The following is a 15,022-nucleotide window of genomic DNA, read 5'->3' as shown; positions in this document are numbered from 1 at the left end:
GGCCCGGGTGGTGGTGGTGGTGCTTAGATCTGGCCCACAGGGCTACCCTGGAAAAAATGAAGGACCGGCCCATGGTGCCTCTGCCAGCAAAAACTGCTCTCGGCTCTGTTTTCAGCCGCAGTGGCCTCCTGCAGCCCTCTGCAGGTGAAAATGGTGCTCGAGGCAGCTGCATGCAGAGGGCTGCAGGCGGTGAAGGGCTGCAAAAAAAATTTACTATCACACTGTGGGCGTGGCTTATTTTGTAGTTGTGGCTTGCTGGCCATGTGACCAAGTGGAAATGGCTTGGCGATCATGAGATGGAGGTAGCTTAAAGGTCATGGGACTGGCTTAAAGGTGGCCACCTTGACGTCACTCACGTCAAGAGTTTGGGTTAGGGTGCCCGGCCTCTCCTCGCCTCAAAGAGATACAATTTCCCTTACTATTACTTAACATCCTAAATATACTATTTCATTCTATATATATATGCCAGATGTGTACATACATATTACACACAAGTGCAAAAATATACATTATCTACTATATAAAGTATATGTACACACACACATACAGCTCTTCTAAAATTATACACATTCAACGGCATTGGGGAAAACATACCCAGAGCCCACAAGGGAAAAAAAGAGGGGGGGGGGGAATCATTTTTTTTCTACTGGTTCTGCATATCTGAGACCATCACAGGCTACAGGAGACCATCACGGTGAAAACAGAGCCCAGACGGGCTAAAATGGAGCCTGGTGGATGGGTGATGTTGAGCTGGCCAGGCCTGCCCTAGACACGCCCATCCCCGGCCTCCCAAGGTCAAACACAACCCTGATGCGGCCCTCAATGAAATCGAATTGGACGCCCTTGTTGTATGGCTTTGCACAGGCCTGGTGGTACACAAATGTCATCTCTCCGGTGGGATCTGCGTTGGCTGCTAATTTGATTTCAGGTCCAATTTAAAGTACTGGCTGTTACCTTCAAAGCCCTACATAACTTGGGACCAGGTTATTTCAAGGACCATCTTTTCCTGGTCACCTTAGCCCAACAAGAACAGTTTTTCCCCGAACGCCATCACTCTACTAAACAAATAATTCCCTCAACACTGTCAGACTTTACTAAATCTGCACTACTATTCTACTAGTTTTTCTCATCATTCCTATCATCCTTTTCCTCCCACTTAGGATTGTATGACCGTAACTTGTTGCTTGTATCCTAAGATTTTTATTAATATTGATTGTTCCCTCATTGCTTATTTGACCCCTATGACAATCATGAAGTGCTGTACCACAATCTGAGGTTAGTTGGGGGAAAGATCAGAAGCAACGTGAGAAAATATTGTTTGAAAGAGTAGTAGATCATCCAAGGACATGGGGTGAGGTATCATCAATACGCCGATGATACCCAGCTTTACATCTCCACCCCATGCCCAGTCAACGAAGCAGTGGAAGTGATGTGCCGGTGCCTGGAGGCTGTTGGGGCCTGGATGGGTGTCAACAAACTCAAACTCAATCCAGACAAGACGGAGTGGCTGTGGGTCTTGCCTCCCAAGGACAATTCGATCTGTCCATCCATTACCCTGGGGGGGGAATTATTGACCCCCTCAGAGAGGGTCCGCAACTTGGGCGTCCTTCTCGATCCACAGCTCACATTAGAGAAACACCTTTCAGCTGTGGTGAGGGGGGCGTTTGCCCAGGTTCGCCTGGTGCGCAAGTTGCGGCCCTAATTGGACCGGGAGTCATTGCTCACAGTCACTCATGCCCTCATCACCTCGAGGCTCGACTATTGTAACGCTCTCTACATGGGGCTACCTTTGAAAAGTGTTCGGAAACTTCAGATCGTGCAGAATGCAGCTGCGAGAGCAATTATGGGCTTCTTTAAGTATGCCCATATCACTCCAACCCTCCGCAGTCTGCATTGGTTGCCAATCAGTTTCCGGTCACAATTCAAAGTGTTGGTTATGACCTATAAAGCCCTTCATGGCACCGGACCAGAATATCTCTGGGACAGCCTTCTGCCGCACGAATCCCAGCGACCGGTTCGGTCCCACAGAGTTGGCCTTCTCCGGGTCCCATCGACTAAACAATGTCGTCTGGCGGGACCCAGGGGAAGCGCCTTCTCTGTGGCAGCTCCGACCCTCTGGAACCAGCTCCCCCGTGAGATTAGGATTGCCCCCACCCTCCTTGCCTTTCGTAAAGTCCTTAAAACCCACCTCTGTCGTCAGGCATGGGGGTACTGAAACATCTCCCCCTTGCCCATGTTGTTTTGGTGTTAGATTGATTGTATGCGTGTTTTAATATTCTGGGGTTGTTTTTATGAATTTTTAGCTTAAAATTGTAATTGGATTGGTGGGTATTGGATTTGTTATTATGTATTGTTTTTATCTTGTTGTGAGCCGCCCCGAGTTTTCGGAGAGGGGCGGCATATAAATCCAATAAATCTAATCTAATCTAATCTAATCTAGTAGATCCTTGCAACAAACTTCCAGCAGACGTGGTTGGTAAATCCACAGGAACTGAATTGAAACATGCCTGGGATAAACATAGATCCATCCTAAGATATAATACAGGAAATATAAGGACAGACTAGATGGACCAGGAGATCTTTTTCTGCCGTCAATCTTCTATGTTTCTATTTGACTTCCTGTGCATGTGCAGAAACCAAATCTTACGCCAATGCATGTGCCCGCCCGCCGGTCAGCTGGAGCTATGCGCGCAGTTCCATTTTTCCAACCGGGACTACACACCTGAGCATACCGGCTGCAGCCCAATGCTGCTTCCCACCACAGCCAACCTGAGCTTGAGCAAACTATTCGAATCTCACCACTGGTTACACCCATGGATGTCTTCCAAGAATTTGCCTTGGAGATTCTGTCCGGTTCGGAGAACAGGACCAATTTCATCGTAGGAAATATCTCTGAGTCATATTTTTATAGGTGGCAGATGCTGAAATCCAAGGTTTACCCCTTCCCTTTCGTACACAGAGGAGTGACCGTTCAAACGCCGCCATTTATCATCTGCCGTTTTTTATGTCCTTTCATTAAAAATAATTTCACTGTGTTAACAATCTTCTGCCTGACTGATCAGTGACATCTTTTGAAATCAATAAATACATCCAGTGATTCTATGTGCTATTTCCATTTCACCCCTTCCGTTCTCAAGCCCACCCGTTCTTAAATTTATTTATTTTTTTACGTATGGCTGTTTACCCATTCAAACGTAGTGGTAAAACATGGCTTTATTTCTTAGGCAGTGTAGGTTTGAGCCACTCCGAGTCTACGGAGAGGGGCGGCATACAAATCTAAGAAATGATTAATTATTATGAGTGGAAAAAATAGTACAGTGGTACCTCTACTTACGAAATTAATTCGTTCCGTGACCAGGTTCTTAAGTAGAAAAGTTTGTAAGAAGAAGCCATTTTTCCCATAGGAATCAATGTAAAAGCAAATAATGTGTGCGATTGGGGAAACCACAGGGAGGGTGGAGGTCCTGTTTCCTCCCCGGAGATTCCTAGAGAGGCTCCACAGAGGCTTCTCCCCACCTTTTCTGGCTCCGTTTCCTCCTAGGAGATTCCTAGAGTGGCCCCACGGAGGCTTCTCCCTGCCTTTTACTGCCCTGTTTCCTCCCAGGAGATTCCTAGAGAGGCCCCACGGAAGTTTCTCCCTGCCTTTTCCTGCCCTGTTTCCTCCCAGGAGATTCCTAGAGAGGCCCCACAGAGGCTTCTCCCCGCCTTTTCCGGCCCTGTTTCCTCCCAGGAGATTCCTAGAGAGGCCCCACAGAGGCTTCTCCCCACCTTTTCCAGCCCTGTTTCCTCCCCGGAGATTCCTAGAGAGGCCCCACAGAGGCTTCTCCCCGCCTTTTCCGGCCCTGTTTCCTCCCAGGAGATTCCTAGAGAGGCCCCACGGAGGCTTCTCCTCACCTTTTCCGGCCCTGTTTCCTCCTAGGAGATTCCTAGAGAGGCCCCATGGAGGCTTCTCCCCACCTTTTCCAGCCCTTTTTCCTCCCAGGAGATTCCTAGAGAGGCCCCACGTAGGCTTCTCCCTGCCTTTTCCGGTTACAGTTTCGGAGGCTCGGGTTTATAAGTGGAAAATGGTTCTTGAGAAAAGGCAAAAAAAATCTTGAATGCCCGGCTCTTATCTAGAAAAGTTCGTAAGTAGAGGCGTTCTTAGAGGTACCACTGTATATACGTAAAATGCAAATACACATATACAGCTGCATATATTGCATATCCCTTTTCCTTAGTATTTAATAAAAATCTGCAAATTTACATCACCTTTTCTTATCCAATGTACAATTATTTTATGAACCAGGTGCTAAAGTGGATGAATTCTGATCATGGAGATGCTGCTATGCTTGTAAGTGTAAAAAAGATGGTTGTAAGTCACTTTTTTCAGTGTCTGCAGAGCTTCTGAACAATCCAGGTCAGCCACCATTCAGTCAGAGCTGAAGAAGCTTCTTGGATGAGAAGCGAAATGTCTTCAAAGAAAAACCGGAAAATCCAGTTGCCTCTTGAAAAAAGCACCTCTGGGACAACCCAATGAATATATCTGGTGTGATAGTATGTGTGTGACTTTTTGATTTTAAATGTTTAGTTTTAAGAAATTTTTTAAAGTGATTACCCTATTAATTGGCCTAGAATGTTTTATTTATTGTATTTTTACTAAAATGTTGTAAGCTCAAAATGGGTGAGCAGTGTGGTCAGGCAGTAGGAAAAGCAAGTAGGATGCTTGGCTGCATAGCTAGAGGTATAACAAGCAGGAAGAGGGAGAGTGTGATCCCCTTATATAGAGAGCTGGTGAGACCACATTTGGAATACTGTGTTCAGTTCTGGAGACGTCACCTACAAAAAGATATTGACAAAATTGAACGGGTCCAAAGACGGGCTACAAGAATGGTGGAAGGTCTTAAGCATAAAACGTATCAGGAAAGACTTCATGAACTCAATCTGTATAGTCTGGAGGACAGAAGGAAAAGGGGGGACATGATCGAAACATTTAAATAGGTCAAAGGGTTAAATAAGGTTCAGGAGGGAAGTGTTTTTAATAGGAGAGTGAACACAAGAACAAGGGGACACAATCTGAAGTTCGTTGGGGGAAAGATCAAAAGCAACATAAGAAAATATTATTTTACTGAAAGAGTAGTAGATCCTTGGAACAAACTTCCAGCAGACGTGGTTGGTAAATCCACAGTAACTGAATTTAAACATGCCTGGGATAAACATATATCCATTGTAAGATAAAATACAGGAAATAGTATAAGGGCAGACTAGATGGACCATGAGGTCTTTTTCTGCCGTCAGTCTTCTATGTTTCTATGTAAGCTGCCCCGAGTCCATGGAGAGGAACGGCATATAAGTCCAATTAATAAATAATAAATAAATAAAATAAACCCTGACCTCGATGACTGAGAATCCCCACAGGCACTGAAAAAAGTGACTTACAACCATTTTTTTTTACACTTTTACACTTTTTTTTACGGCTGTACCAACATCTCCCCGATAAGAATTCATCCAGCTTAGCACCTGGTTCATAAAATAATTGTACACTGAATAAGAAAAGGTGATGTAAATTTGCAGGTTTTTATTATATGACCCCAAGGAATAGGGATCTGCAACATAAGCACCTATGTATGTGAATAGGTATATTTGCATTTTACTGTATATACTGTTTTTTTCCTGCTCATAAAATAAAATTCTGCACGTAAAGTTCTGCTCATAATTTCGCCTCTTGAAAAAAAAAGCTTTGAGACTTTTTATTTTTATTTTTGTGCCATTGAATGGTTACTAAATGTTCGGAAACTTCAGATCGTGCAGAATGCAGCTGCGAGAGCAATCATGGGCTTCTCTAAGTATGCCTATGTTACACCAACACTCCGCAGTCTGCACTGGTTGCCGATCAGTTTCCAGTCACAATTCAAAGTGTTGGTTATGACCTATAAAGCCCTACATGGCATCGGACCAGAATATCTCCAGGACCGCCTTCTGCCGCACGAATCCCAGCGACCAGTTAGGTCCCACAGAGTTGGCCTTCTCCGGGTCCCGTCAACTAAACAATGTCGTCTGGCGGGACCCAGGGGAAGAGCCTTCTCTGTGGTGGCTCCGACCCTCTGGAACCAGCTCCCCCCGAGATTAGGATTGCCCTCACCCTCCTTGCCTTTCGTAAACTCCTTAAAACCCACCTCTGCCGTCAGGCATGGGGGAATTGAAACATCTCCCCCTTGCCCATGTAGTTTATGTATATGATTCGATTGTGTGCTTGTTTTTTACATATTGGGGTTTCCTTTGGATTTTTTAACCTAAAACTGTAATTTTGACTGCTAAATATTAGATTTGTTACTATGTATTGTTTTTTACCATTGTTGTGAGCCGCCCCGAGTCTACGGAGAGGGGCGGCATATAAATCCAATATATCTAATCTAATCTAATCTAATCTAAATGACCTGCTGTAAGCCAAGGACTGCCTGACATAAGCAACCCACCAAGACTTACCAAGTCGCTCTGCCAGCCCCATATAGATGGGATCCACACGCCTCATGGTTTTCACCAAGTCTTTCTTTCGGAATTTAATCTCCACCGTCCCTTCAGGCTCCAAAACGCCACCTCTGAAAAAAGATGTTTTAACAGAAGTTAGCATACAAAATATTGAAAGTGCCAGCTTCTGCGAATGTGCCCGAAACCAAATCTTGTGTGAGGATGCTCGCGCAAGTGAGATTTCATTGATTTTGGCCAATTTTGTGCTTCTGCGTATGCAGGGCTTCACAGCCTTCTCTAAGCGGTCTACAGAGTCAGTGTTTTGCCCCCAACAATTTTACCGACCTCGGAAGGATGGAAGGCTGAGTTAACCTTGAGCCTGGTATGATTGGCGGGACCCAGGGGAAGAGACTTCTCTGTGGCGGCCCCGGCCCTCTGGAACCAACTCCCCCCAGAGATTAGAATAGCCCCCACTCTCCTTGCCTTTCGTAAGCTCCTTAAAACCCACCTCTGCCGTCAGGCATGGGGGAACTGAGATATTCTTTCCCCCTAGGCTGCTACAATTTATGCATGGTATGTCTGTATGTATGATTGGTTTTATAATAAGGGTTTTTAGCTGTTTTAGTATTGGATTGTCGCATATTGTTTTTACCACTGTTGTTAGCTGCCCCGAGTCTACGGAGAGGGGCGGCATACAAATCCAATAAATAAATAAGTGAGTGAGTGAGTGAGTGAGTGAGTGAGTGAGTGAGTGAGTGAGTGAGTGAGTGAGTGAGTGAGTAAGTAAGTAAGTAAGTAAGTAAATAAATAATTCGAACTGCCGCATTGCAGGCAACTGGCAGTCGGCAAAAGTAGCCTGCAGTAGTGCATTGTAACCACTGTGCCACCGTAGTTCTGTGACCGCAATTGGGAATCAGCTTTTTGTTTTGATAACAGTCCATATCTTGGCAGACACCTGCAGAAGCGTCCTTGGCTCTCACAGTTGAAGAGTGTAGCCTCTACATCCCATCTCACCCTTCCTGCCTTTCAAATCCCATCTTTATTTTCTAGTTTCTTCCTCCACACCAATTTTACATGCATTTCCTTCAGTTTTCGTGGTGAATTCTTGATAACGAACATGTAGACCAGAGGTCTTCAAACTTGGGAAGTTTAAGACGTGTGGATTTCAACTAGCTTGCTGGAGAATTCCAGAGTTGAAGTCCACAAGTCTTAAAGTTGCCAAGTTTGGGGACCCCCTGAGATAGATAGACAGAAAGAAAGGCAGACAGCCCTACATCCCTTGATGTAAATTTCTCTCCAATACATTATTATTGCAAAAAATGAAAAAGAAAATGAGAACTAATCTTATCATATTTAAAATGCCTAAGTCTCGGTACGAATCATAAAACAACATTTAAGAACTAAATTATAACTAACTGCTCATAACATTATGCTCCATAACCATTAATACATCTCATAAAACTAACCCAAAACAACATAATCATTATCAATACAACGCACATATGGGGACAGTCAAGCAACCTGCCTAATGTACTATAAAAAAGCAACAATATCGCCTTTATCCTTTATTATGTCTAAAAGAAGCTGAAATCTGCTAGTTATTTATTTTCAAGGCTATAGAAATAGGTTAAAAAGAGTCCATAATCCCCCGGCTGTTCTCAAATTTCAGCCAATTGCTTGTAGTTTCAAGGAACAGCAGAGAGATGTTACTAACTTAACTGCATTGATTCACTTAACAACTGGGGCAAGAAAGGTTGTAAAATGGGGCAAAACTCACTCAATAACTATCTTGCTTAGTAGCAGAAATTTTGGGCTCAACTGTGGTCATAAGTCAAGGATTTATCTACATGTCGTATATGTGTACAAGGAATTTCCTATCAATTCCCCTGTACAATGTAAAGCTAGTTTAAAGGTCGGGTGGGATGGGGGGACGGGGGGGGGACCCTGTTATTTGTGGCTTTACTATAAGGACATAGCGGTTATATCTGTTATTTGCAAGGATTCAGGGTTAGTGTGATGAACTGCCACAAAGTCTGTGTGAGTCCATATCAAATATCACTGCTACAAAACACTGCAATTACTCAGGCTTCATAAGACTCAGGCTAAACAAGGACCTCGCAGACAACGTAAAAGAAAAAAAAGCCAAATACAATAAATGGAAGGAAGGACTCATTACCAAGATAGAATATTAGCAAACAGCCAGAACCTGCAAGCAAAACATAAGAACAGCAAAAGCTCAACACGAACAGCACCTCGCAACGAAAATTAACGACAATAAAAAAAGCTTCTTCTACCACATAAACAACAAGAAAAAAATTAAGGAAACAGTCACCATACTAAAAAACAAAGACGGTAACGAAATCACCGACAACAGAGATAAAGCACAGCTGCTCAATGCCTACTTTACATCAGTCTTCACACATACATGAACCACCAACCAACCAACCTACAACCTAACTGCAACTAACAGCCCCGGAACCGAACTCAACGCAGACAAAGCTACCATTAGGAACTACCTGGGGAGCTCAACGAGTTCAAATCACCGGGACTTGACGGACTCCACCCCAGAGTCCTAAAATAACTGGCAGACACCATAGCAGAACCTCTTCTCCTCATCTACCAAAAATCTTGCGCCACTGGAGACCTACCAGATGACTTGAAACGAGCGGACGTAGTTCCCATCCACAAAAAAGGTAAAAAGACGGATCCAAGCAACTACAGAACTATCAGCCTGACTTCAATACCTGGAAAAATACTGGAGAAAATAATAAAAAAACAGCTTTGCCACTACTTGGAAACAAACAAGATAATATCTAACAGCCAACATGGGTTTGTCAGAAACAAATCATGCCAAACCAATCTCATATCCTTTTTCAACACCATAACCAAATGAGTAGACCAGCGCAACACGGTGGACCTCATTTACTTAGACTTCAGCAAAGCTTTCGACAAAGTTGACCACTATCTCCTAATCAACAAATTTTTAAAAAGTGGAGTAGACTACAACACTTGCAGATGGATTAATAGTTGGCTGACCAACCGCACCCAACGAGTTGTCCTCAACGGTTCCAAATCCACATGGAAGAACGTAGGCAGTGGGGTACCACAGGGTTCAGTCCTGAGCCCTGTGCTCTTCAACATTTTCATCAACGACTTGGATGAGGGAATAGAAGGGCAACTGATCAAATTTGCAGATGACACCAAGCTGGTGGGGGTAGCCAATACTCTAAGAGGACAGGCTAAAATTACAGAAAGACCTAGACAGACTTAACACAGTGGACCCATACCAACAAAATTATGTTTAACATCGACAAGAGCAAAGTCCTTCACCTAGGCAGAAAAAACGCTGGACACACATACAACCTGGGAGAAACCCCTCTTAGCAGTAGCGACTGCGAAAGAGACCTCGGAGTCTTGGTGGACAATCAACTAAACATGAGCCAACAATGTGCAGCAGCAGCTAAAAAAGCCAACACAATCCTAGGCTGCATCAACAGGGGAATACACTCCAAGACCAGGGAAATCTTAATACCACTCTACTACGCCCTGGTCTGACCACACCTGGAGTACTGTATTCAGTTCTGGTCACCACACTTCAAAAGAGACATTGAAACTCTGGAGAAGGTGCAAAAAAGAGCAACCAAGATGATTAAGGGACTGGAAACCAAGACTTATGAAGAGAGACTGAGGGAACTGGGCATGGATAGCCTAGAGAAAAGCAGGGCCAGAGCGGACATGATAGCAGTCTACAAGTATACGAGGGGATGTCACAGAGAGGAGGGGATCACTTTATTTTTCAGGGCACCAGAGGGCCGGACGAGGAACAACGGCTGGAAGCTGACCAAGGAGAGATTCAACATGGAGATAAGGAGGAACTTCCTGACGGTCAGAGCAATCAACCAATGGAACAACCTACCAGCGGATGTTGTGAACTCCAACACTTTGGACATTTTAAAGAGAAGATTGAACTGCCACTTGACTGGTATGCTATAGGGTTCCTGCTTGGGCAGGAGGTTGAACTTGATGGCCTTCATGGTCCCTTTCAACTCTAACAATAAATAAATAAATAAGGATTTCAAAATAACAGGGTTGGAAGGGACCTTGGAGGTCTTCTAGTCCAACCCCCTTGTTCAAGCAGGAAGTCTTATACTGTTCCAGACAAATGGCTGTCCAATCTCTTTCTAAAAACCTCCAGTGATGGTATAATTTCCATGACATAAGCGGTAGGTATAGCTGTTTTGTTAATTAACATTGCATAAGAGCCATAATGGTGCAGTGGTTAGAATACAGTACTGCAGGTTATTTCTGCTGACTGCCAGCAACCAGCAGTTTGGTAGTTTGAGTCTCACGAGGATCAAAGTTGACTCAGTTTTCCATCCTTCCAAGGATAGTAAAATAATAAAGCATCATGAAGTACAGGGAGTGGACAAAAAAATGGAAACACTTGACTTTTTGGCATCATAATGTTTGAACATGTTCAAATCAATCAAAACTTGACATATTTTAATGGTTTTTTTTAATTCTGTTATTTGATGTTTTTTTTAAACTACCTTTTTTAAAACAGAAATTTAAGGAAATTGCTTATAACCTTCTAGAAATGGCAGACCTCTCAGACTTTCAAAGAGGCCAAATTGTTGGTGCTCGAATGGCAGGCGCTAGTGTAACAGAAAGTGCCTGAATGTTTGGCATTTCAAGAGGTCATGTCTCAAAAGTAATGACTGCTTTTGAAAGAGAAGGGAAAACGTCCTCAGCCAAGCACAGGTCTGGTCGAATGTCCTCAGCCAAGCACAGGTCTGGTCGAAAGTCGAAGTTGTCTGAGAGAGACCGTCGGACTCGAAGGCGAATTGTTAGAGCGGATCGCAAGACCGCAGCTCCTAAAATCACTGCAGAGCTCAATAGACATGTACAGAACCCAGTTTCCACAAAAACTGTTCAGAGGGAGCCTCACAAATCTGGATTCCACGGAAGAGCTGCAAGGTGTTTCCATTTTTATGTCCACCCCCTGTAGTGTATAAGTCTAAACGCTATTGCTATTTGCATCTCAAAGTTTACAACAGAAGAAAAGACTCACCTGCTGTCTCGGTCAGCATACAATTCCATATGTCGAGGATTAATGGTGGGGTCGATCACCACCCAAGACCCTCCTCGGAGTTCTGCTTGCGGTGGGATATAAACAAGGACCGGTTGCTTATATTCTCGCAGACCGTCTACAATGTAGGCCCCAAACTTCAGCACCTGGTCGTACATATCTGGTGGAGGGGGGGGGGAGAGAAGGACAAAGAAGTAAGAAGTCGGTCTCATGCTTTCTCCCTAATAAATGACCCACCACGGGGTGAAATCCAGCAGGTTCTGACAGGTTCTGGAGAACTGGTAGCAGGAATTTTGAGTAGTTCGAAGCACCAACAGTGGAAATTTTGAGTAGTTCGGAGAACTGGCAAATACCACCTTTGGATGGCCATAGAGTGGGGTGGGAATTGAGATTTTGCAGTATCCATCCCATGCAGTGGAGAGGGAATGGGGATTTTGCACTACCTTTCACCTGGAGTGAGGAGGGAATGGGGATTTTGCAGTATCCATCCCATGCAGTGGAGAGGGAGTGGGGATTTTGCAGTACCCTTCACCTGGAGTGAGGAGGGAATGGGGATTTTGCAGTACCCTTCACCTGGAGTGAGGAGGGAATGGGGATTTTGCAGTATCCATCCCATGCAGTGGAGAGGGAATGGGGATTTTGCAGTACCCTTCACCTGGAGTGAGGAGGGAATGGGGATTTTGCAGTACCCTTCACCTGGAGTGAGGAGGGAATGGGGATTTTGCAGTATCCATCCCATGCAGTGGAGAGGGAATGGGGATTTTGCACTACCCTTCACCTGGAGTGAGGAGGGAATGGGGATTTTGCAGTATCCATCCCATGCAGTGGAGAGGGAATGGGGATTTTGCAGTACCCTTCACCTGGAATGGGGAGAGGATGGAGATTTTGCAGTACCCTTCACCTGGAGTGAGGAGGGAATGGGGATTTTGCAGTACCCTTCACCTGGATTGAGGAGGGAATGGGGATTTTGCAGTATCCTTCCCCTGCCACGCCCACCAAGCCACGCTCACAGAACCAGTCATTAAAAAAAAATAGATTTCACTAGACCTGCCCCTCACCTTCACTTTAACTTCTGGGATTCACTGGTTCGAGCATTTAGCCACAATTGCTTTTTAAGAGAAGACTGAGACAAATTCAAGGAAGGAAGAAATCCTTCCAACAATCTTTAAACACAGTCAGCTAAATCGAACGTGAAAATTGTCATTGAACTACAGGGTAGAACTATTCTCTTTTAAATATTTTTATTAATTTCCCACTTTTAAAAAGAAGACACAATAGTAAGTACGGAAGAAAATCAAAGAAAATTAAATTAATAATAGTATATACAGATATTAGCATTATATTAACATTAAAGTCACTATATTTATCTTATATTCACTATTCCCATTCAAGGCTAAATTTGAATATGCAAGAGCTAGTATTCAAGAGATGCCCAAGTAGTCCTCAATTTACGACCGCAATTGAGCCCAGAGGTTCGGTTGTTGAACAAGATCGGTTGTTTTCAATACAAGAAGGAAAAATGGTCTGTAATCCTCACATAATGACATTTAAATATTTTTGCCATGGTTGTTAAGTGAATCACATGGTCTTTCAACAAATCTGGCATGTCCCAGTGACTTCGCTTATTGGGAGCCTCCCAGTAAGTCATAACTGAGGATCAATCCCAGCGTCTGGTGAAGTCCCACAGACTTGGTCTCCTTAGGGTCCCGTCAACTAAACAATGCCAGCTGGCGGGACCTAGGGAAAGAGCCTTCTTTGGGGGGGGGGGCGCCCTCTGGAATCAGCTCCCCACCCTCCTTGCCTTCCAGAAGAGTTTAAAAACTCATCTTTGCCTCCAGGCCTGGGGTTTTTAGATCCTCTCCCTTGACCAATGAATGTTTTTTTTAGTATGATTGTCGAATGAATTGTGAATGATAGTCTTTTTTTAAATCAGAACTTTTAAGGATTGTTTTAAATGTATTATTGATTGGATTGTTTATTGCTGTTTTTCTGTTTTCTGTATATGCTGTGAGCCACCCCAAGTCCTCGGAGAAGGGCGGCATACAAATCCAATTAAATCTAAATGTAAATCATGTGGTCATAGAATGCTACAACTGTCATAAGTACATGCCAGTTTCCCGGTGCCTGAATTTTGATCATGTGACAACAGGGATGTAATAATGTAATTAATGTAACTAAAGTCATAATTTCGAGAAACTGTTGTAATGTCTGGAACCCATACCACATCTCAGACATCAACACCCTTGAAAATGTCCAAAGATATTTCACCAGAAGAGCCCTTCACTCCTCCACTCGAAACAGAATATCCTACAAAAATAGACTAACAATCCTGGGCCTAGAAAGCCTAGAACTACGGTGCCTAAAACACCATTTGAGTATTGCCCACAAGATCATATCCTGCAACATCCTACCAGTCAATGACTATTTCAGCTTCAACCGCAACAACACAAGAGCACGCAACAGATTCAAACTTAATACGAACCGCTTCAAACTTGACTGTAAAAAATATGATTTCAACAATCGAGTTATCGAAGTGTGGAACTCATTACCAGACTCAATTGTGTCACCCCCTAACCCCCAACATTTCTCCCTTAGACTCTCCATGATTGACCTCTCCAGGTTCCTAAGAGGCCAGTACATAAGTGCACTGGTGTGCCTTTCGTCCCCTGTCCAATTGTCTTTCCTTTCTCTCACTTATCATATATATTCTCTTTCTTTCATATATCCTCTCCTCTAAGTTCACTTTTACCTTTATATATATTACTACATGTCTATTTTTCTTCCTATGTATTTGTGTATTGGACAAATGATTTTTTTTTTAAAGGTATTTTTCAGTGTCATCATAATTTTGAATGGCCACTAAACAAATGATTGTAAGTTGAGGACTACCTGTGCTTAATAACACCCCTTAACTTTGCTTTGATCCAGCGTGATCTTTAATTTATTCCCAGGCAAAGAAGAATATAGTAGCCAAAAAAGAAAAAATGTTGAGGGGAAAAAAAGAGGCATAACTTTTGGTTTAATGTCATGTCTGGATAAAAGAAACAATCCTTTTGTTTCCTATAGCAAATGACAAATTTATTGCTAATTAAACAATCATTTTATTATGTAGCGCTGGCAATAAACCACTTGAAACTCCTTTCAGCTAATTCCACTGTTAAGGAAATAATTGCTCAATTCAAATTATTTTAACCAAATTAATTCTTTAGTAGACGTTTTTCCCCCCCCAGTCGCGCTACATAATAAAATAATGGTGTAATTAGCGTGGCATTTTTCACTCCTGTTACGAGCGTATATTTTATGTGGAAAGAGCAGCCTGAGCTAAAGAGGGCTCGTTTGCGCCAAGGTGGAGATTTTAAATAAATAAATAAAAAATAAAGAGAAAGGTGGAAGTTTGCTGGCAAAGAACTAAAAAAACCCATAAGCTGTAGCAATTTTATTCAATCCAAGGCACCGACTGTCTATTGAACTGTAACAGCTAATAGTCAT

At 43.4% G+C, this 15,022-nt stretch overlaps 1 protein-coding gene across 1 annotated transcript in view; it reads right to left on the bottom strand.

Annotated features, from left to right (window-relative positions):
• Window positions 1-15,022, bottom strand: part of ACACA (acetyl-CoA carboxylase alpha) — a 312,028-nt gene that overhangs the window by 24,935 nt on the left and 272,071 nt on the right. Inside the window, 2 exon segments of the mRNA XM_070735330.1 lie at window positions 6,463-6,575; window positions 11,516-11,693. Of these exon segments, the coding sequence (XP_070591431.1) occupies window positions 6,463-6,575; window positions 11,516-11,693 (291 nt within the window).

The sequence above is a fragment of the Erythrolamprus reginae genome, chromosome 1 (genome assembly GCF_031021105.1).
Source record: "Erythrolamprus reginae isolate rEryReg1 chromosome 1, rEryReg1.hap1, whole genome shotgun sequence".
NCBI lineage: Eukaryota > Metazoa > Chordata > Lepidosauria > Squamata > Dipsadidae > Erythrolamprus > Erythrolamprus reginae.
Note: the sequence above shows the minus strand (reverse complement) of the source record. Positions and strands in the feature narration are given on the sequence as shown.